The 24,216-nt window shown below is 41.9% G+C and overlaps 3 protein-coding genes across 3 annotated transcripts in view; 2 read left to right on the top strand and 1 right to left on the bottom strand.

The window, feature by feature from the left end:
• Window positions 1-911: 911 nt before the first annotated feature.
• On the top strand, window positions 912-1,431 carry LOC126563400 (small integral membrane protein 13). Its single transcript, XM_050220041.1, has 2 exons — window positions 912-1,097; window positions 1,219-1,431. Exons 1-2 carry the CDS (start codon window positions 1,019-1,021, stop codon window positions 1,425-1,427), a joined length of 288 nt encoding a protein of 95 aa, XP_050075998.1. The 5' UTR covers window positions 912-1,018; the 3' UTR covers window positions 1,428-1,431.
• A 38-nt stretch (window positions 1,432-1,469) lies between these two features.
• On the top strand, window positions 1,470-2,068 carry LOC126563051 (N-alpha-acetyltransferase daf-31). Its single transcript, XM_050219660.1, has one exon. It carries the CDS (start codon window positions 1,475-1,477, stop codon window positions 2,066-2,068), a length of 594 nt encoding a protein of 197 aa, XP_050075617.1. The 5' UTR covers window positions 1,470-1,474.
• A 6,270-nt stretch (window positions 2,069-8,338) lies between these two features.
• Window positions 8,339-24,216, bottom strand: part of LOC126561593 (breast cancer anti-estrogen resistance protein 1) — a 112,370-nt gene continuing 96,492 nt past the window's right edge. The window contains exons 4-6 of the mRNA XM_050217837.1: window positions 9,608-10,482; window positions 9,352-9,512; window positions 8,339-9,273 (exon numbers count right to left, since the gene is read on the bottom strand). Coding sequence (XP_050073794.1) covers window positions 8,339-9,273; window positions 9,352-9,512; window positions 9,608-10,482 — 1,971 coding nt within the window. The remainder of the gene's footprint in view (window positions 9,274-9,351; window positions 9,513-9,607; window positions 10,483-24,216) is intronic.

The raw sequence follows: 24,216 nt of genomic DNA, 5'->3' as shown, positions 1-24,216 counted from the left end.
TGCCTTTTCATGTAAGGACTTTTGACAGTACACAGTGGTGTTAGGCATTTGTATAAGCAGGACAAAAAGTGAAAATTTTCAATAAAAATAGAATTATGGGGGGCAGCGAAGTGCGCGAAATATATATATATTTTAATTATAGTTTTCTATTCCCAGAGGTAATATATTTCGATTAAAATTTAAATTTCAGCAAAACCAGTTTCTTTTAACAATTTCGGCTCGGCTGGAAACATTTCAAATTTTAAAGTGTGCCCATGCAGCAGCAACCCAAGTGCCGCATCTGTCACACGAGAACACAGGCGCTCTAGTGGAAAAGAAAAACACACGTTTGTAAGGTAAGCTTTTTGTCTGGCAATTATTCTGTTTTCCCACCGTAAAATACTTCATTTTAAGTGATTATATTGTTGCTGTGCAGCCTTGAGAAGGTTTTCGTGGCTCATTAGCGATAGTTTATGTTAGAACCATATTTGGAAATGTTGTGCCGAGGAGGTTAAATGAAGTGTCTCCTCCCGGTACGGTGTGTTCGTTCGCATTTGCTTTTACCCTGCCAAAAAGCGTGTTGTGTCCGTGGATTATTATTACTTGTAACAATTGATCTGTTTGATGGTTGTGAATCAAAAACTAAACCCTTTGAGTCACGAAATTGTAAAGAAAAGAACCGATTCCAATCCTCTCTCGAACCCGCCTTGATTGAATTTGTGCATGCAAGATGAGTGTGTGTTTGTGTGTGGTTAGGTTGACGTTTCTCGAGCTGTCAATTCACTGCAAGAGGACGGATCGCAGCAACAACAACTTCGTGCTTCCACATCAGAAGAACGGACGCACGCACGCACTTTTTTTTACAACGCATTTGTTTGTTAAAACTAATTTTTCTCTTTGCCCTTTCGTAAGCCTTGTGGCCAAAAGGGCTGTGTGATAGCTTTAATTTGCAGTGTAACACAATTGCAACAACTTATCGTATACGGGTTGACTGTTTGGTAGAGGATCGTGGCTAACCTTCCCTTGGCAATGTGCAATCATGAATGTGCAGGATGGTATTAATGCTGCATTTTCGGTGCTTGTTTCGGTGCTGATAGTGATAGTGTTGGTTTGTTTAGGTTCGTTCACTCTATTTTCAAAACATTCCACTGTCTCCAGACAGGCTCTCTGTTTGTTCCCGTTTATCGTCAGTTCCACTAACATCCTATTCCGTTTTTGTGTGACATTTTTTTCTTCCAGGTTGGTATCTAGTCTGGAAGCTGTTTCTCTCCCGATTTAAGCTGGTACGCGAGCTGCTAGGCATTGCCCAGTCGAACGAACATTCGCCAGCACACACCTCGGGCAAGGATTACTCAACGGCGGGCAGTGGCGGTATCAGTGGTGGCAACAGTCTCAACAACTTAAACGTCGATAATAGGACACGTACCCGCAAGGTACGAAGAGATTAGTCGTAGCATCTCGCACGTCTCGCTTCGCGTGCAAACCAATCCACAAGATGAACATCCGCTGCGCCAAACCCGAAGATCTGATGAATATGCAGCACTGCAATCTGCTGTGTCTGCCGGAAAACTACCAGATGAAGTACTACTTCTACCACGGGCTGACATGGCCCCAGGTCAGCTATGTGGCCGAAGATGACAAAGGTAACATCGTTGGATACGTGCTGGCCAAGATGGAGGAGCCGGAACCGGGTGAGGAAAGTACGCACGGACACATTACGTCGCTGGCAGTTAAACGCTCGTACCGTCGGCTGGGCCTTGCACAGAAGCTAATGAACCAAGCATCGAAAGCGATGGTTGAATGCTTTAACGCGCAGTACGTGTCGCTGCACGTACGCAAATCGAATCGGGCCGCACTGAACCTATACACCAACTCGCTCGGCTTTAAGATACTGGAAATTGAACCGAAGTACTATGCGGACGGGGAGGACGCTTACTCGATGCGACGCGATCTCTCCGAGCTGGTTAACAGTGGAGCGACGAACGAACGGCCACCGACGGAACCGATACTTGATGGAGACGAGCGGATTATAACGCACCATCAGGTGGGTGGTCTAACGCACGCAGGACACGATGGACATTGTTGCTAGCGTAAACTGGCTTACACCGAGATGTGGATACCTTTTTTAGGGGGTGGGATGGAACGAAGAAGAGGAAGGAATTAAATTTTCATGATGGAAAAGAGAGTTCTATTTCCCTTCTTGGCACGAAGCACTTGTTTTTCGTTTTTGGTTTAGAAATAATAATGATGACCCAACCACATCCGCCGCTGATTGCGATGAATCAATTAAGTTTTTTTCATTTGAGTTTTTTTATTATTTAGATAACGCGTACATTTGTGTTTGTTAATAATAATTTTTGTTACTCTTTTTCTTGATGAATTTTGATCTTAAAGTATCAAATAAAAATAAATCAATAAACACAGGCTAGTGTTATCGAAGGAAACCCCAGCAATAAGAAGGTGCGATCGGCAATACTTGGTACAGGATGATTGATTGATTGTAAGGATGATCCGACTGGTAGAAGCGATTTTCTGTTACCTCTTCCTATGATGCTCTACTCGTACGTTTTTCTACTGGAACGTTTTGCCGAATTTGAGGCATGAGATAACTGAAAGGAAAAAGAAGCAAGATGCTTCTATCCTTTTCCAACGATCCACATACGCTAGCAACTACTCTTCTGTGTGTTATCCTGCAGGGGTTGGTCAGGATGTAAAGGAGAAGGTTATTATTAAACAAAGGTCACAAATTGAACCATTTCACCAAGTTATTCAACTGTACGGATGGAATAAATAATTTCTAGGATTTTTTCGTACAATTTGTGGAATATTACGCCGTTTTCCATGTTAATTATGTTCGAAATAAATCCAATTATCCGTAAACCAATTAGTATACGCAAATACTATCCTCGAAAGCCCCTGCCATGAAACAGTACGATTGATAGAGGATCGTTGATAACATGTGAGTAAAAGAGATCACCATATGACCGGCAGTAAGGACGAATCACTGGCGACAGAGTGGTTTGAGTTTTGTGCTACCTCTTCCGATCATGCTCTCCTGGTATCAGAAAACAAATTTGGCTGGTTTCTGGAGCGTTTTGCCGGATTTACCAGGACGCGATCACCGAAAGGAGAAAGATGCAAGATGCTTCTATCCTTTTCGAACGATCCACATACACTAGCAACTACTATTATGTGTGTGATCCTGCAGGGGTTGGTCAGGATGTAAAGGAGAAGGTTATTATTAAACAAAGGTCACAAATTGAACCATTTCACCAAGTTATTCAACTGTACGGATGGAATAAATAATTTCTAGGATTTTTTCGTACAATTTGTGGAATATTACGCCGTTTTCCATGTTAATTATGTTCGAAATAAATCCAATTATCCATAAACCAATTAGTATACGCAAATACTATCCTCGAAAGCCCCTGCCATGAAAGAGTACGATTGATAGAGGATCGTTGATAACATGTGAGTAAAAGAGATCACCATATGACCGGCAGTAAGGACGAATCACAGGCGACAGAGAGGTTTGAGTTTTGTGCTACCTCTTCCGATCATGCTCTCCTGGTATCAGAAAACAAATTTGGCTGGTTTCTGGAGCGTTTTGCCGGATTTACCAGGACGCGATCACCGAAAGGAGAAAGATGCAAGATGCTTCTATCCTTTTCGAACGATCCACATACACTAGCAACTACTATTATGTGTGTGATCCTGCAGGGGTTGGTGAGGAAAAAAAGAGAAGGTTATAATTTAACAAAGGACACAAATTGAACCATTTCACCAAGTTATTCAACTGTACGGATGGAATAATTCATTTGTAGGATTTTTTCGTACAATTTGTGGCATATTACGCCGTTTTCCATGTTAATTATGTTCGAAATAAATCTTATTATCCATAAACCAATTAGTATACGCAAATACTATCCTCGAAAGCCCCTGCAATGAAATAGTACGATTGATAGAGGATCGTTGATAACATGCGAGTAAAAGAGATCACCATATGGCCGGCAGTAAGGACAAATCACAGGCGACAGAGTGGTTTGAGTTTTGTGCTACCTCTTCCGATCATGCTCTCCTGGTATCAGAAAACAAATTTGGCTGGTTTCTGGAGCGTTTTGCCGGATTTACCAGGACGCGATCACCGAAAGGAGAAAGATGCAAGATGCTTCTATCCTTTTCGAACGATCCACATACACTAGCAACTACTATTATGTGTGTGATCCTGCAGGGGTTGGTCAGGATGTAAAGGCGAAGGTTATTATTAAACAAAGGTCACAAATTGAACCATTTCACCAAGTTATTCAACTGTACGGATGGAATAAATAATTTCTAGGATTTTTTCGTACAATTTGTGGCATATTACGCCGTTTTCCATGTTGATTATGATTGAAATAAATCCAATCATCCATAAACCAATTAGTATACGCAAACACTATCCTCGAAAGCCCCTGCCATGAAACAGTACGATTGATAGAGGATCGTTGATAACATGCGAGTAAAAGAGATCACCATACGACCGGCAGTAAGGACGAATCACAGGCGACAGAGAGGTTTGAGTTTTGTGCTACCTCTTCCGATCATGCTCTCCTGGTATCAGGAATCAAATTTGGTTGGTTTCTGGAGCGTTTTGCCGGATTTACCAGGATGCGATCACCGAAAGGAGAAAGATGCAAGATGCTTCTATCCTTTTCGAACGATCCACATACACTAGCAGCTATTATTATGTGTGTGATCCTGCAGGGGTTGGTCAGGATGTAAAGGAGTAGGTTATTAAATAACAAAGGTCACAAATTGAACCATTTCACCAAGTTATTCAACTGTACGGATGGAATAATTAATTTCTAGGATTTTTTCGTACAATTTGTGGAATATTACGCCGTTTTCCATGTTAATTATGTTCGAAATAAATCTTATTATCCATAAACCAATTAGTAAACGCAAATACTATCCTCGAAAGCCCCTGCAATGAAACAGTACGACCGATATACATCGATAAAGGATGGTTAATAACATGCGAGTAAAAGAGATCACCATACGACCGGCAGTAAGGACGAATCACAGGCGACAGAGAGGTTTGAGTTTTGTGCTACCTCTTCCGATCATGCTCTCCTGGTATCAGGAATCAAATTTGGTTGGTTTCTGGAGCGTTTTGCCGGATTTACCAGGATGCGATCACCGAAAAGAGAAAGATGCAAGATGCTTCTATCCTTTTCGAACGATCCACATACACTAGCAGCTACTATTATGTGTGTGATCCTGCAGGGGTTGGTCAGGATGTAAAGGAGTAGGTTATTAAATAACAAAGGTCACAAATTGAACCATTTCACCAAGTTGTTCAACTGTACGGATGGAATAATTCATTTGTAGGATGTTTTCGTACAATTTGTGGCATATTACGCCGTTTTCCATGTTGATTATGATTGAAATAAATCCAATCATCCATAAACCAATTAGTATACGCAAATACTATCCTCGAAAGACCCTGCCATGAAACAGTACGATTGATAGAGGATCGTTGATAACATGCGAGTAAAAGAGATCACCATATGACCGGCAGTAAGGACGAATCACAGGCGACAGAGTGGTTTGAGTTTTGTGCTACCTCTTCCGATCATGCTCTCCTGGTATCAGGAATCGAATTTGGCTGGTCTCTGGAGCGTTTTGCCGGATTTACCAGGATGCGATCACCGAAAGGAGAAAGATGCAAGATGCTTCTATCCTTTTCGAACGATCCACATACACTAGCAGCTACTATTATGTGTGTGATCCTGCAGGGGTTGGTGAGGAAAAAAAGAGAAGGTTATAATTTAACAAAGGACACAAATTGAACCATTTCACCAAGTTATTCAACTGTACGGATGGAATAATTCATTTGTAGGATTTTTTCGTACAATTTGTGGCATATTACGCCGTTTTCCATGTTAATTATGTTCGAAATAAATCTTATTATCCATAAACCAATTAGTAAACGCAAATACTATCCTCGAAAGCCCCTGCAATGAAATAGTACGATTGATAGAGGATCGTTGATAACATGTGAGTAAAAGAGATCACCATATGACCGGCAGTAAGGACGAATCACAGGCGACAGAGTGGTTTGAGTTTTGTGCTACCTCTTCCGATCATGCTCTCCTGGTATCAGGAATCGAATTTGGCTGGTCTCTGGAGCGTTTTGCCGGATTTACCAGGATGCGATCACCGAAAGGAGAAAGATGCAAGATGCTTCTATCCTTTTCGAACGATCCACATACACTAGCAGCTACTATTATGTGTGTGATCCTGCAGGGGTTGGTCAGGATGTAAAGGAGTAGGTTATTAAATAACAAAGGTCACAAATTGAACCATTTCACCAAGTTATTCAACTGTACGGATGGAATAAATAATTTCTAGGATTTTTTCGTACAATTTGTGGAATATTACGCCGTTTTCCATGTTAATTATGTTCGAAATAAATCCAATTATCCATAAACCAATTAGTATACGCAAATACTATCCTCGAAAGCCCCTGCAATGAAATAGTACGATTGATAGAGGATCGTTGATAACATGCGAGTAAAAGAGAGCACCATATGTCGTATAGGAATTATCAGTGTTACTTCCTAGATGCATGCGCTCTTGTTAACCAATTTCAGAAAACTGGTTATTTCTGAAGGAATTTCATCCCGTGGCTGACTGGTACTCGATACGTTGATGGCTACCTCTTCCGATGGATGCTCTCTTGGTACTCGAAAATCAAAAATTGACCGTTTCTGGAGCATTTTGAAATCTAGCCGACAGCAACCGTTTGATAGTGAGCGTTTCAAATAACTTCCTTAAAAGGCCACGATTGGAAACTGGATATGAAGACGTATGTGATCTTAAAGAAACATGTAATGTGATTTTAATTCATCTATAATAAAATAAAAAAGTGTCCTGAAAAAAGGAGAAAAACCGTGAAAAGGTACGACGTTTTCTTTCCGTGATTAATATCTCATTTCCTTTTTAATAAATCATCAAACATTTTAGACATGCAGTGGGAAAGTTCTAATGCTGGAAAACGTTTTCCAAATAAGATTTTTTATAGAAAAACACTGGAAAATGTGCATGTTTGTCATTCGGATCGCCTTAGAGCCGATATCGATGTAATTTATTGTGAATAATTTACGTTACTGAATACTTGTTGCTCATTCTCGCCTACATTCCGGTCCGCAAAGCCGTATTCTTCCATTTGAGCTGGTTCGTTGAATTCCGATTGAAGGATTTAGGCTACACAAATGTCTGAACAGACGTGGGATTTGATCGTCTTTTTCTTTAATAGATTGTGGATTAATTTTGGAAACATTTTTTCCAACTCAGACTAGCTTTAGTGATCTTTTTTTAAATTCTGTCTTAAGATTTTGGAGCTTCTTTTGCTTAGTACGAGCGAGAAAGAGTTTTATCTGTGGAGTTTACAAGCCTTCTCTTTTACGGTATGTGAGACAAAACGATAAACAAAAATCCATTCATTCGTTTTTAGTTTTCGTTTCTGTAACTGTTACAGAAACCAACAGCAGTAGGGAGAAATACAACTTAAAAGTACATTCATTTACTTTACGCTTTGACGCTGTTCCATTACACACGATTCGGTTCCGATTAAAAACACTAATTGCTTGTAAGCATACGTTTACGAGGACAATAATGACTACATGACCTTCTACCTGCTTTCCTGGCCTGGATGATAGAGGGATGATACACGATTATTTCGAAGGGATGTTTTCATCACTTTTTTGGGATTTACTTTCGCAAGCAGATGTTTATTGTTTTAGTTGGTGCATTTTCCTTCTTCCAATGCGTCCATTAAAGCCCGCATTTAACTTGCAATAGGTGAAAATGTATGCCAAATTTTCAATTTCCAGTTTAAAGAAGGAAGAAAAAGGGAAATTTGCTCACAATAAACAAAGGTTACTATTTTGCAATATTTAACAAAACTTAATAAGAGCTCAGATGCTTGGCAAACGAAGTCAAATCAACTATTTGTTGTTGCTACTTATGAACGAAAAATACAAAATTAAATTGTACAATATTTACAACGTAAGTTCAATTGCAGTAAATTCCACTTGCATGTGCACAAACTGCAGAGGGATGAACGATGATGGCATTTTTGTAAAACACACAATTTTGTGGGTGTTTTTTTTTCCTTTTGTGGGAAGAATTCTTGTTCCCTTTTCTACATAATTTGAGTTTTTTTAATAGGTAAGGGGGGTTGAGGAAATTTTTTGGCATTTTTCTTTTTTCATTTGGATCTCCTACGCCTCCTCCATGCAAATGTAATGAAATCGGACACAAAATAAGAAACTGAGATCTACTTGCTTTCTTATTCTCGTCTGTTTTCGACCTTCTACTGCTGGACCGCTTCCAGCATTGCAATCTTCAGATCACTCGCCAGATGCGAAATGTCCACCACCGAATCAACCATCTCCTGTACCGCCGTTACGCTCGGGAAGTTTTGGGCCGCTTTCTTCGTCTTGGCCACACACGTCTTGAGTGCTTCGGATAGCGCATCGGCACAGGACAGGACGCGCGTTTTGATGCACTCGCGCGAAACATTCCGATGGACAATGTCACCAATGTTGACGAGGTTGTGTGCACTCAGCACGACGAATTTGCCGTACGCGAGGAAAAACTTGGGCGGTTGATTATGTTCCACCGTCTGCAGGAACGCATCGATCGCTTGCGTCAGGTAGCCCATGTGGGTAACCGTTTGGGTGGCGTAGTACACCAGCACCGATTTATCGTTCGGATCGAGTAGGGCCGCTTCCGGACGTTCGGCAACGGTTGCGGCAGCCGCATCGGCCGCATTGCGTACCACGTTTTCGAAGTTTTTCTTCAAATCGTTCGGTAGTGCGTCACGTATTTCGGCGTTTGTGCGTGCGGATGCTTCCTTCGATTCGAGGCTGACGTAATCGTAGTCTTCGGGCCATTCGCCACCACCACCGGGTGCTGCTGGTTTACCGGTGCCGGTAGGGGTTTGTGGTGTGGTCGGAGCGGATGCTTGCGAGGTGGTTGAGGAGGAGGAGCGTTTGAAGAGCAGTGTCGCATTGCCCTGGATAAAGGAGGCCGTCTGGCGCACGTCCTCGGTGAGCGTTTGGGCGCAGGCTATCAGCTGATCGAGACTGTCCGGGGGTAGCTGTTGCTGGAGCTTTTGTGTTGCTTCCGGGCGCTGGAGCGTTACCAGGGTCCAGCCCTGGGCGTCCAGATTTTGGGATGCTTCGTGGACTAGCCTGTCAGCGTCGCGCAGTGCTTTCACGAGGGGCTTCAGTTTCTGTGCCAAGCCTTGAACAAGCAAAAAAAAAAAGGATTTTAAGTTAAATATTACGCGATTTCAAAGGTGTTAATGCCATTAAGGCTTACCTTTGTCTTCTGCTTTGGTTGCGTTGCCAAGTGCACCATCGCCAAATTCGGCCAGATCATGCAGTGCCGTTCGAAGGCGCACGGCCGCCAGCTTGAGGTCCATCATTATTGGATCGAGCTTCTCCTTTACCCTCCAGTTGGGTGATACAAATGAAAGTAACCTAAGAAAAAAGACAATTTTTATATTATTAAACTCCCCGGTTTGCTTGCCTTTTCATTTCGAAATAACTCCTTAATTTATGTAAACCATCCTTACCTAGTAACGGCCGTGGTGGCCTCGTTCTGCAGTCTCGCAAGTGTTTCCAGCGCGGACGACAACTCCAACGGTAGTTCCTTCGGTGTTATCGGTCCAGTTTGCTGTTGATGCAGTTTGCCCGACACATACCCGGCTCCATTGCCCATATGTGACGGTGGTACATCGTACGTAGACATGCTGCTAAACGATGACATCGACATCGAATGATGGCTGGTGGAGAAGCTGGGCGTTCCGGGTGGTTGTCCAGCAACCGAGGGTGGTGGTGGTGTGGACCGCACCGAGACAGGATTACGCCGTGGCACATCGTAGTCGGGCATGTTCGCCAACGAGGAACGATTCGACGAGGACAAACTGAAGCTGTCCGATGTGAGCAGCGACGAGTTGGAGCTGCTCGGTGTTAGGTGTTGCTGCTGGGAAAGGAGTGGCCGTGGTACGTCGTACGATTCCTCCATTCGGTAGCCGGTAGCTAGGTGCGGGTACTGTTGATGCAAGTGATGATGATACCCGGCCGGATGGGGATGTGGGAAGCTTAGCGAGGACGACGATGGCGATGATAGGGTTGACGGTGAGTTAGGGTTTGGGTAGTGCAGATGTTGGGCTAGTGGATGACCCGCAGCACCGTACTGATGTGATGCTGATGGTGTCCGACTCCAGGATGTTCGGTGGTGATGATGATGGTGTGGATCGTATCCTGGTGTGGTGGGCGGTCCACCCTGTCCACCGATCGGTACGGCTGGCTTGGGAACGTCGTACGTATCGAGCGCGTCCGCCGAATGTTGCTGATGGTAAGCGCTGGAGGATGTGGAAACACGCGCCGAAGACGGTGGCAGTAGATCATACAGATAAACGTCTCCACATTTTTGCGGCGTGAGTACCTGTGGGAACATAAAAGCGAATGGTATTAAACGAGAAGGAACGATTATCGTGACGATAAAATTGAAAGAGAAATGAAGGTTATCGGGTAACTTGAGAGCCAAGGAGGTGGTGGGATCCTCTGTTACGAGCAAGGTTTTGATATTCAATTGTTTCCTCGAGATGTATATACACCGCTCACTCACTGGTGTATCACGTTTCTTGCCAACGGAAAGAAGACATTTTGGCAATTTGGCAATAGCGCTATTCAATTGGTGATTAGATAATAAATAAGCCGGCTTTTTAAGTGACAAGTTCGTGCTAGAAGTTAAAGTGGAGCTCCGGTAAGCAATCGATTTCAACAGTTTGGATGGATTGAAGTTAAATGTTGTTATTCAATACGATCAAGTGGTTTAAATCGCTATATCTGTACCAAGAGTGCATCATGGGAATTTCCCTTCTATTTAACTATAATTCTATCGCTTTCTGTTGTACAATGCTTTCCATCCACGTTAAGTTTTGCTTTATTTCTATAGTTTTTCCCCCTTTCAGTTCTTTTCAGCTTCAAGTTCTTGCCGGCCAACACACGCACACACATAATTCACATTATTTTTTGCAACGACAGACATCAGCAGGATGGGAAATAAATCAATCTTTTCAGTCTGGCACTGACAGTACCATTTGTTGCTTGGTAGAAACACGTAAACCAAATTCTTTACTTACACTTTTCTCCTAAATCACTACAATAGTCCTAAATCTATTTGTTCCCACAAAAATAAGGCAATTATTTCGATTGGCTGTATTGCAACAGTTCTATAAACTACACAAAACTCGAGTAGCAAATTTTCTGCCCAGCTTTCCACGGCACAGGACAGAAATCGGAACTGCTCTCTTACTACTGCTTCCGGGTACGGTATCTACGATAATGCGAACAGCGCGTCGTTTACACACACTGTGTGCCGTGGTGTTATCTTGAAGAGGGTGTCCTTTTTTCCAACCCAATCTGCACTCTCTGTTTTGCCTGTGAATCTCTGCGTAAGAAGGTTTCACTTATTCTCGACACACGCACACACACAAACTTGTACGGAGGAAACGTGGAGGAAAAGGAGCAAGCCAGGAAAAACTCCTTGGATACGGGAAAATGTCGCGCGTCTGCGCAGTTGTAATGCGATGTTTTTGATGTTGTTTGGCGATGTTTTGTTTATTCGTGAAATGTTCGGAACGCTGAATTATTTTGATTCGAAAATTTTGTATTTATTTTTAAGAAAATGAATGGAATTTAATAACATATTTGAACAGCAAGAAATATAAGTCAAATAGATCTTTGAAATGCAAACAACGGTGGAAAAGGAGAAACTTGATTACAATACTATTACGATGAAGGTGGCGCCATCTTCATGTGACTTGAGATGACTAGAAAATTCAAATTTGAAAAACCGCTCTAACGAAGATGTGATTTTAAATGGCAAATACTTTAGGACATCCTTTAGAACAACAAATTTCAGAATCATCTTTTACAATTTTAAAAACATTTTCTATTATTTATTTGAGTATCTTAAGCTCATAATATGCAAAAATTTATACCCATTCAGTTAGCTTAATGTTCAGCCATTATTTGCAAATGACGTTAATAAAACACAATGTCTCGCATTCCTTGGTGGCATAATGTATCGCACATGGTACAAATCCCGGGTCGCCATAAGCAAAAAGGATAAAAAAGGATAAAATTGCACAGCGTAAAGTGTTTATCGGGTTTTGCATTTTCTGTAAACTTTCTGGAAAGCGGAGAATGAATGGCTATTGTGGCGCAAACTTTGTTCATGGTTGGCGTAAAATAATAAAACGGTTTGCCGCTGTGCAGTAACTTTGGAGGCACATAACACACTTGACTGTGTGCAGCACCACCATCAGCATCAACCTATGTTTTTTTCTCTTGCTCTCTGTTGTTTTCTTAGCAATTCGAAGCGCTTGCGACACAGTCGGGATAGTAGCCGTTGCTGCTCATGGGCTCGTATCTCATTTTCGTCTGGTTACAGTCTAGCCACTCGAGAGCAAACCATGCATTTGTGTCTTTTTTCCTTTCACAATCTGTTTCACTTTTCTTTGCACCACCCGTGGCCTAGCTGGCGTGGCTGGCTTGGCTGGCTGGCTATGGTCCATAATGTTACGATCATGCCGCATTATCGTACCGGCGTGGCTCCGACGTGAAAAAGACACGTGTCCTTTTTGTGTGTTACGCCCCATTTGCCCTCACGGTGGAGAAGCACTTTGAAGCACTTACTTTTAAAACTCAAGGATGGTTTGGATGCAAGCTTTTCTGCGTTTTTTTTCACTTTCAATCTTGGTTAAACCGTTTCAAAAGTGCATCAGACGGCTGGCGTGTGATGCAATGGATAAATAAATAAAACACGACCAACGTGTGCAAAGATACGAAAGGGAAGAAGTTTGGAAAGTGAGATCACTTTCCAAGTAGTTCATTTCTCTTGCTCTCTGTTGACACACGGTGACACACGGGTGTGAAGAAACCTTTTTCGGTTCATTCGTTCCATTTTGTCGACGGAAGATCGATCAAGTGGATTTTCTTGGACAAGGGAATTTCATTCCACAAACTGACAAAAGAACATTCTTTTTAGGTAAAACTTATCATAAAAAATATAAACAATGATTTTTCGTCGTAAATAGGTTGTGGTGCATCATCATTACTAAATAGAAATAGTTCATCCACCGCTAGCTACTAGTTTAATCGTGATGTAAAGCGTATTGCCTATCTGAAGGCGTAACAGCTTTAGTCCGGCTAAAAATGAAACTGAGAACTACATTTAAAATAAATCTAACTTAGGAGAGATTTCTTGGATTTAAAATTAAAATTTTATCTGAAACAAGAAGCATAATTCAACTTTAAATCCCTATTAAAAGCATGTTAAGAGTAACAGGGAAATGACCACTATCGTTAGAGCTATCAGAAAATGAACCTTAAATGAAGTCGACGTGTCCCGAGTATCGCCACTCCACGCAATGGAGTGGATTTATTTCGCTATTAAATTCTTCCCACCCAGTCCATTTAGCTGCTGCTAAACCTTTCGTAAACAAACTCACTAACAACACATCGATTTACTACACAACTTATACTACTGCTACTACTCCTACTTCATCCTTGCTGCCAATGGCAACTAATACACAGTTCCCAATGGATGGCGACGATAGCTTTTACGACGCAATGGATTAGTCCAGTGTTTGCCGTTGTCGTCTACCGTTGCGTTTATGTTGCGCTTCATTCAGGACGGATTGTTTTTACGACGCATTCCGGCTAGAAACCGTAGCTACCCAACAGAGGACAGAAAGGATCCGGCGACTAGTGTTTGTGATGTGTTGTGTTCAAACCAGGAGAAAAATCACCAACTGAGACAAGGAGGCTTTTCCAACTTCCGATTCAATGCACGCTTCTTCCTTTTGCTTTCCTTGCTTTTATGTACCCTTTATGCGTATCCTTGCCACATAGAGACCATTGATTTATTTTCGAAGCTTTTTTGTATCTTTTCTTCACGTGTTTGTGTGCGAAACTCATCGAAATTGCGTTACCATTGCCGACAAATCCGTATCTGGATTTCGGTTCTTTGCTTGGCATTGTGACACATTTTTTATGGTTTATGATATTGATATGGCAGTCCGAAAGAGGAAACAAAGAAAAACGAAACAAAAATTGCATACCAACCAAACACACATTTCACAAATTCCGGAAAATTGTCGTATCTTGTGCCATGGTAGGCCGAATAGTGGACCTGACAGGTCTCTAGACCTGACCTGACAGGTTTCAAACGGGAGCAAAAGTCACGCTCTATAAATGGTAGTTTGAATATTTCGTGGAATAAAATTTCGAATGATGTGCACTATTATTTATGTTTTTTTTTTTTAATACAAAACATACTTTTTTCATGTGATTTTTGGGTTCTTTAAATAATTTATTTTAAACATAATACGATGATAAATATATAATTTTGAATATTTTCTTTATCTTTCCTCGAATATTTTCAGCGTATTTCCACTCCCAAACGCATACACACAATAGCTATCTACGCCATCCTCTTTGACCCATCAATAACATACTCCCCCGATACCCTGAGGGATTTAAACTCGATGGAGAAGCGTTTTGGAGCAGTTCCGAGCTGTTTAGGGTTAAAGGACTACCTTTATGGTTTTGCTCATGTTTTGCCATAAAGTATGCCTCTTTTGTCATGCCCTGCACCCCGTCTTCCAGCAGCCAGCAGCACCCTATCCCAAGTACTACGACGCAATTTCCATTGAAATGTTCAGCGGTACAGCGAAAAAGAGCTATCATCAAAAAGGATTCGCTGGGGAAAATGAGAGCTCCGTTTGAATACGGCACTGTGTAAGTATGTAGTCACAGCAGCAGCAGCAGCAGCGGCAGCAGTACGGGTGGAGTGTCGTATCATTATAATTTCATTATTACATCGTGCCAAAGGATTCATCAAACTGGAGCAGAAGCGAAGCGGTAATGTTTGCCACGGTTGGATGCTTTTGCCGGAAAGCGGTGGAATAAGGAAAATTCGCTTCACTTAAAGGGAGGATGTGAAGTTAGGGTAATGAAGTCGTGCAGTGCAAATCCCTTCAAATGCAGTGTAAAGTAGCTTGCAATGTAGGAATGCTTTGCGAGAGAAAATAGCATCTGCGTTTGTTCTCATTGGAATTGGATTGTGGATTGTGTAAAAATCTCTGATCCATTCCAAGAATGTGTTTCAAGTGGAATAAAGGAGTGAACCAAACTCTAGAGCCTGGTGAACTGAATTCGATTCCTAACCGTAGAATTCGTCATTCAGGCGGTTCTTCCAATGTTGGTTTTACATACAAGGCGAAAAATCAAGGCAGATCTGGACAAAATCCCGATTTCGAATCTTGATTGAGCATTGTAACACAAATTTTCAATTTAAACCGTGCCGAAAAAAGTTTTGTAAACGATTTGCTTTACTTTATTTTGCTAAATTAAGTTCAGAATCATTTTTTGTGCAAAACATAAGATAAAGATCATAAGATAAATGTATGATTATTTGCTTAAAGGTAATAAAAGTATTTAGATTCATTTTCTACTTCAAAAATAAAGAAATCTAAGGTGCATTTCCCTTGCACTTCTAGTGCCGTCAATCTCGTATTTCCCAATCGAAGTCAAATAAAGTCAATAATAGTTCAGTCCCAATCGAAGTCAATATAATGAATCTATCAAGAGGGATTGAGCAAGAAGCAAAAAAAAAGAGACTCCAACTACCGCATCATCAATCAGTGGAATCTTTCAAATCACACAATCTAATCGGTTATCTGCTCCTCTGACAGATCGTTCTGTTCTGAGCTTCCACTACGTGTAGTAATACCCTAACGCTAACAAACTGAGAGCTGGCTGTGCTATTCGTCAATTTGATTACATCCGTTCGATTACGAAGGATGGAAGAACGATCGGTAACGTTTTTTTCCTGCTCGGGACATGTCTGGTAAATTAAATAACGAACTGATGGGATACGTTGGGTATCGTTTGCCATACAATTTACGTTGTCATTTTTTCTACCTTATTGATCATTCAAATAAAGAAAAGATGAGAGTTTTATAATAAATTCATTTTAGTTTGTCGAGTCAATCGCTTTCTCAAAACAAACTTTAAGATAGAAATAAGAAACAGCATAGAAAAACGCAGAATAAATCATTGCAATGCAGACAAAAAGGCATCAAAAATATTATTTCAAAGCGTATCAGATATGCAACCGAGTGGAAATGAAAGAATTAGATTTAACCTCGTCTTTTCTAACCGTGCATTTCACGGGTTAGACAAACGTGTTCGTGGGTAAGAAAATGGGATTTTATTTTTGTCACAAAACCATCGAAACGTAAAAAGATAAACCCATCCAAAGCGCAGCCTCTTCGCGCTTATGCCGACTCGGTGCCAAAATAAATCACGTTTCGCGGTGCAATTTCGTATGCAGCAAACTATCTAATAGCACTGTGGTGTACCAGCGTTATTGGAAAACAACGGAAAACAGATGGCAGAGTACCGGAAACCGATACCACAAATGTGTGATATGCATTTATTTGGAGTACAAGATATTGTGTGCACACAGCATAGTAGCAGGGAATGCGCAATTTCTTGAAAGAAAAAATAAATAACCACTTCCACAGGCAAAGAATCCTGCGCCAGGAAGGCGTGCTGTTGTTATATGAAGAAATGATATTGAAAATTATGATTTATGTGCTATCCGTTGTTTGTGTTATCTCTAAACGATACTAAATATTTTATACAGAAATTTCTTTTTACTTCAAAATTCCATGCAATAAGCACCTTTTATAGTGTTCTTTCGGGAGGTATATAGAGCTATAAAAGGTACAAAAGTTTGTCAATTTTCTCACCTCATTTCAAAACGCTTGGCATGAAATGCAAGCAACAAAAATGCAGACAAAGAAAAAAAAAGTAAACAAATCTTATTGCTTTCACATTCTCTTTCCATCCGGGAAGAAATTAGTGCTTTAGAGTATCATTTTATTTCCCTGGTGTACGATTAAACTGTGCTTCTTCTTTCACATCGAAGCTCAAAGTTGGACCGGTACACCGTACAGAACGCGCTCGGAATTTTCTCTCTTCCTTAGCGAGCGAAACATCATTCCGCGATTGTGTTGCCGCGGGATGAGGAAGAAACGTTCAAAACTACCCAAAAATACCCGACTCGACAAAAGTTCAACGATATCTGATGAGGTCCTTCGCCGTCCGTGATACCTCTTCCTCACACTGTTTCCTCTAAACTTTCCGACAGAAATTCCAATGTGAGTAGTTTTTCGTACCCTGGCAGAAAACTCCGCACACGGCAAAACACACGTCGAGAGTCCTGGCACAATCACATTCGTCGAAGAAACGGAACGATTGCACTTTTCGCCGAAGGAATACTCCTGCTCTGGAAGGAGGAGTTTGGGAATTATTTTGCTCGTTAGTAGAATAATAAACATTCCATTCCTTCGCTCCCAGGTGAAAAACAGGGGATGAAAATTGCACCGAACAACTGAATAGCGACAGGAGAGACAAAGCCACAAACCGACGACCAAGCGGGCATCTTTGGGTGCTTCTAAGCGCTAATGGTGGCATTTAGTGGTTGCGAAAAGTGGAAAATAATTTAATTAACTATTCGGTCATGCAGGCGGTGTTTAGAGGAGACAAGAATGTCGCTAAAAATATTAAATTTTTCTTCGATTCCTAAGAACAGGCGCGTTATAGCGGACAATTCCAACATAATAGAAGCGGTAGCGCTATATTGTGTGCTACTTAGTTGAATTTAAAATCATTTTCAACTATAATATGCCAACTGTCATAAACTAAGCCGTGGCTAAATACATCTTCAGTTCAACAATTTCAACAAAATGAATGTGGAAAAGGACATTCACTTCTGTCTCGCCTGGTCTGGTGCCAAAAGAAAAGGATAAAGTTTGTCTTCCTTATCTCTGAAGGAAAAGCGTCTGGAATGTTTTCAACTTTCGCCCACTATTTATAAGAAAACGTACTCTCCTGCAGCGAGAGACTTGTACCTTGCTCCCCATCCTCCCATCCCTGTTGATGCTTCTAAATGGATGTTTATGGCATCACTTCATGGGGTTGGGGCCATCCATTGAGAAACGCTCGGTACAAAAATCACACCCTTAAGGTGAGAAAGGATGAAGTTTAAAGTAAGGCCAACCGGCCATCGTACGACAAAGAGCAGGCCAATTTACGTTCAACTGAAAGTGTCAAACATGTCGGGAAGGCTAGATATGGGCAATCCACTTCTCGGCATGCTGTGGCAGAACCAACGGTAAAAACAAAGCTGATGCTCTTTTTGTTTTGCCGGTTTGTTTGCCGGCGCGTACGGGAAAATGGAAAATATCAAAGCAAAAATCGATCCGCCACTCTCCTGCGGTCGGTACCGCAATAAGGGAGATACTTTTATTTTATTTTTAAAATTGATTTTCGTTTGCAAGTGGAAAAAGTTGTGCTTCGAAAGTGGTCTGGTTTTTATTATCCTTTCTACGGGTAGCATACGCGCTGAGATATCGTTGGGAATCGAAATAACGAAATTTACATAAAACGAATTTTCTTTTTTTCCTACCATTTGATTTCCATATGGTTGAAATATCAGTAAACTTTTCCCCCTTATTTCATATCTGCAGATGACGAATGATATTAAAAAGGGGACGATTTTTTGACTTTTTCTTCGCAATACTAAGCGCAGATCTACTGAAGCAATATTGTCCGCGTATCGAATATAGCCGATACGATATGCACAAATTCTTCCCCGACGTTTATTGGCAAGAGCCGAAGCGAAAGAAACAGAAGAGGGGAACGCGATGAATCGGCTTGATCGGCATAAATTCATCGTTCAAAGTGCAGCCAACAACCAGCAAAAATGTACCGCAGACCACAGCAACCAAAAAAATCAATTTAAACCAAATTTGTAACTGCAATTGAAATGCCTTTCCGACAGCGGACAGATCATTTCGGAAAAGCGGCATACAAGTGACAGCAAATATCTCCGAAAAGAGAACGACAGATTACGCGCGTTTGTGAGCATTAGAAATGCCTTAAGTACAAATTTTATCACTGAAATTGCGTATGTTCTAAAAGTATGAATTGACAAAACCTTTGCTCAAAAAAACGTAATTCTTCACCGTAATTGTACGTACAAGCCATAAACATATTTGCTGCATCATCCGAGACACAGCATGATGCCAAAACCATTCCACATCCAAACGCTTCTTTTATCAATAGAGAATTGCATTCCAATCGAGGAAGCTCAACAAGAAAGATCGATCGATCGGTACCCGTTTAACATTCCAACCAGGAAGAGGAGAGCAACATTGTGGAAAACTTAGAGAGGTGGATGTGGCGATTGAGTTTCTCTACCCAAAAGTGGGCATCCGGACAATTCAAACGGAGGACGACCAAAAGTGCCACCGCTACACAACTGACCGGTCGGGTTCGGGCACGACGAATGAAGCAGAGTGCGGCATCAAATTCTTTCCTTTCGGCGAATGAGAAAAAAGGGAGTTTTCCCCTTTTTAGGGTAAGTCCAGTTTGCTTGAGGATATTCCCTTCATTCGTGACCCTTTACGGTGAAGGTAGCGCGAGACACGGATTTGTGTTATTTTTAGCTACAAAACTCCCTTTTGCTGACCATGAAGAACCCGGTGGTTAAGAAACGTCATCCAAAGAAGGAGTATCACCAACAATCAGGTGCGTCGGTTGTCGTTGGGAGCAGGAAAATGGATACAGTGGTACAGCTTGTAGCTAACTGCCGTCTGGGACGGCTACACGATTTTCACGGCTCTCTTTCGTTCTCTCGCTCCCTTTGCATCTCGGAGACTTTAAATTTTTGAAACTACAAGCAAACAAGAAGACGCTGTCATTGCAATCTTCGACAGTAATGTCCACGCTCATATTAACCAGCAGCTTCTTGGCTATCAGTATGTTGCCTTTTCTTGGCCGATCGTGCAAGATTCATCGTCATGTATTCATCCACGCCCTTCGCTTTTCCACGGCTTCTCGGAAGCGGTCGGTTTGGACCGTAGGAAGAAAGTGGATACGGTTGGATGAGATATTTCTACAGTCAACCGACAGTTGACCAAGACCCTACGCGCACTGGAAACATGCTATCCCCGTAGAAGGAAAAGCTCGTTTATTCCGTACACGTTTCCCGTAAGCGCTTTCGAAGCATAGTCCCCATTTTGGTCTTTGGATATGTCCGGGTAGGTTGGCGCACCTCATCCGTGAATCTGCGCGAGAAAGAACAGGAAGCAAAAAAACACTCACGGCGGCATGTAATTCCTTAAAATAAATCTTTGTGACATTATGCTTTCATACTGTGTGAGGGCATGATAAGTACGCGAGGGATGAGCGAGGACACCTGACCGGATAGATCTACGGCTGTTTGCAATGCATACCAAAATATGGACAAATAGATCTTTCCTGTTTTTCTTCACGTCAATGCCTATTTCTGGGTTTAGGGGATGGTAATTTCTAAACATCTTTGTTGTCAGTTGGGATCATTTACATCCTTAGAGCAACGCATTTTTTTGCCGATTGAAGAAATAAACATAGAAGAATAATCAATTGCGAGTTTTTTTTTAAATAGAATCCTAGAGTCAAGACCTTTGGTTCGCTAAGCAGACCATTACTCATTAAACCACCACACAAGGGTACCTAGAGGACCTAGAAATGATCCAACAACTACAAAACAAGAGGAGCGATAAAAACCCGTCAATCAGCCAGGATTCATCCGAGACTTACCGGAGACATCGGTAGTATCGACACACGAAAGCGGCAAATGAAAAAAAGATCCATTTCCCACGATTTGGTCATCAGAATGTGGAACCAGAAATTGCCATAGCGAGTGTGTTCAATGCAAAAGAAAACCTGCCCTTAGCCGATGATACATCAAGATGTGTCATGCTACCCATTCGCGGGCATTGAGTTCGATTGCTTGACCAACCTGCCCTTATACGGAGCAGTAGAGTAGTGAAGTCGTACCGTGCTTCCGTTGTCTATTTTATCCGTTGTAAGCATGGGAGGATGTGAACGGTTTATCTGCAGAAAGTAAGTGCATCTAACGGATTTCTTCTTATAGTCCAATGACGCATGCATGGTGACATAGCAAGTTCAACGACTTGGAACAAAACTGAGCTTAGAAAGAAAAGAGTCCGATGAGTAGCATAAAACAATAATGCTATCCGCACGCTCAAGAAGCGCACCCACATACACAGTGTCAAGTGCTTAATTACATCCTTCAAGTGCATCAAGTGCGAGTTTGACGCCGAATGAAGTGTCGTTTGTTACAGAAAAAGGTAAGTTGGCTGTATCTTGCCTGCAAGAACACGGAAATACCAACATCCGTGAGCAGTAATCAACTTCATTTACGCTACTCGTATGTGTCGTGTACCATGGTAGAAGTACTCGGCAGGATACGTTTGCAATTGCATAAGCTCGAGAATACGTACGTCGCACAAATACTCGTAGCAACGTTAAATACACTTCCATGGATGTGCAGAAGAGTGCACACAGCATGAAGTAGACGATGCCGTTTTACGATGGTACTAGTAAGAAGGAGTGTCTCTAACCGTCCAGGATTTGGTTTTTAAGTACATAGAAAAAAAGCAATGCAACGGGCATACCTTTCAGGGACAATCTTCTCAAGAAGGTGTTAAATAGTCACGGTTTCCGGCAAAGAGAAGAGGGAACAATGCATCTTTCTTGTGTTGTGAGTAAGTTTTTACAAAACATAACTGCTTTTCAGCAAGATAGATGGGACGCGTTTAAGACAAATTCATAACGTACATCGTCTCTGTACGAAAACGACTCATCTCGGCACGACTAAGTATAAGAAAACCTTCTCCCTCTCCCTGGGAACTGTTGTCTTGTCATTCTTCCACCAAACTTGTACACAAATCCTTTCCCTAGTCCGCATGCTTTAAGCGATGTGTTGAAAATTTAGAATTGAAAAGAACATACCACCACAGTCCTATGTGCCACAGTGCACTGGCCACAATCATCCATACGGAGTTAGTTTTTACAATGGAACCAAAGTCCTACGTGACAAAATGTGAAAATGAGCTTTTCCTACCCGACGGCACAATGTGGCGGAGATGGTCGGAGGCAATCTAAACTACAGGGACATGTAAAACTCTGAAACCGGATCATAGTTGTCGTTCTGGTACGCAAGGGAACGCCGAGATGTCCGCCTGTGCATATGCTGCTACCATGTGTGTTGTGTAACTGAATTTTAATTGCTTTTGATGGCAAAAACGAATTGTGGAATCACCACCATCAGGACCGAACGGTCATCTCGATTGTAGACGACAGTCGTTTGGGTTTTGTTTGCATCAAAAGCGTTAGTTTCGGTGCTGGGGCGCGTTGGATAACAGTGGCGGCTTTTTATACCAGTGTTAGGGGCAGCATAAGTTTAGTTATCGGTTTGAGGTGGGGGTGGATTTAGTACATTCCAATAGTAATTATACGATCCTGCCAAAAATTCCAATTCGGTAGTTTTTGGTTTGGCTGGATTGAGAAGCTTTGGTGTAGACCATATGGTGCTTGCGAGAATTGGAGGAACAACACACAAAAAAGGTAATTTAAAGTTGAGCTTCTCTTCTTAATGACCACAGTTTTATAGCACTGCGAAAGCAGTTCTTTGGGCGTTAAAAAATCACTAGAACCGAAGTAAACACATTTGCAAAAGGAAGGTGACAATAATTGCCCATTTTTTGTTACCTTAGGATGCTGCACCAGACGAACGTTCGTTTTATCGTTTTATCACCACCGAAAGGAACATCCAGACTAATCACAGCCTGAACGATTATGATCGTTGTACGAAAAGGCGTGTCTAGGAGATGTTCATTTCAGATTGTGTTTAACTGCCATTGACACGAACGAAGTCGGAGTTTGTTAACGACGGAGAGCAAAAAAAACAAAAACTAGATGCTAGATATAAAACATAATCTACCTGACATTCGGAGGTAATTTCTTTTTGCATCAAAATTCATGATTTCATTTTGCAAATTGCACCGTCAACCGAAATTTGGTCCGTGCTTTGGTTGTGCGACCCTATCTCCAGTATTCTTAAGATTGCGCCCTGTAGAATGACATTTTCCTAAATCAAATTCTCATTACCGTTACTGTCAGCTTCTTCCCTAGTGTGCTTTAACAGTGCACAGGCAGAGGAATAGAGAAAAGATGTAACATCCTTCCATGGTAAAACATGATCGAATTTAGATGACACACATCACACACAACTCTTGTTGGAGCATCTGTTTGGAGGGTTAGACACACTTGAGGGAAGTTGTGTACTACTCCCTCCAAACACCATATCAAAACGTCCCCCTTTAAGCTTCCTTTAAGGGTGGACGAATCAAACGGCTCCCCATCCTATCTTCTCAGATTGCTGTTTTTGCTTTCAGCAGACCGAAATAAATAGATGGATTCATGATGGGATTTATACAAACACAGTCACGCTTCACTTCATGTGACGAAGTAAACTCAAGGGGGTCCGCTGAGAAAATAGAGGACATACTAAGATATGTTCCATCATATGAGACGAACGTATAAGCCTGATCCTGGTGCTAGGCTTGCTGGGTTTTGTGCCTCGGGGTGCGTCTCATATCCATTCAGAGAGCCACTAATAAAATCTATCCTTATTCGTTATCGCTATCGGCATGAGGGGTTTGCCGGGAAAAGGCGAGGAGTGCGTTTAAATGTCGCAACCGTTACTCCTTCCCGTGTAAATCTAGCGGGGTGCGAGAATGAGCAGCCATCGAGAAACCAAGCAGGGATAGAATCGACCGACAAGAAAACCGTCGATCCTTCATATCCGCAGCAGTATGTTAAAAGGGGTTTGATAAAATACGGAAGAAAAACCGCTTCCACTGACAGGACCATAACAACATCAACAGATCCGAGAAGGCTCCATCGAACCTAACCACCACACCCCGCTAACGGTTTATTGACGGACCGGGAGGAGTAGAATAACTGACAACAACAGTCACAGACAGTTCGGGCAAGCAGAAGCAGATGACCTAAATATGATGTGCCGAATAGGAAGCACACCAAGGAACTACACACAGCGAACCTTAAATCCCTTCGGAGGCGCTACCGAAAAAAAAGGTCCATTTTTTGTTGCCGAAGAAGCAACTTCCGGCAGTTGACTTGAAGCAGGAGCAAAATAAATTTAAATGCATGAACAAGCACAAAC

The sequence above is a fragment of the Anopheles maculipalpis genome, chromosome 3RL (genome assembly GCF_943734695.1).
Source record: "Anopheles maculipalpis chromosome 3RL, idAnoMacuDA_375_x, whole genome shotgun sequence".
NCBI lineage: Eukaryota > Metazoa > Arthropoda > Insecta > Diptera > Culicidae > Anopheles > Anopheles maculipalpis.
This window is presented reverse-complemented; position numbering and strand designations above follow the sequence as displayed.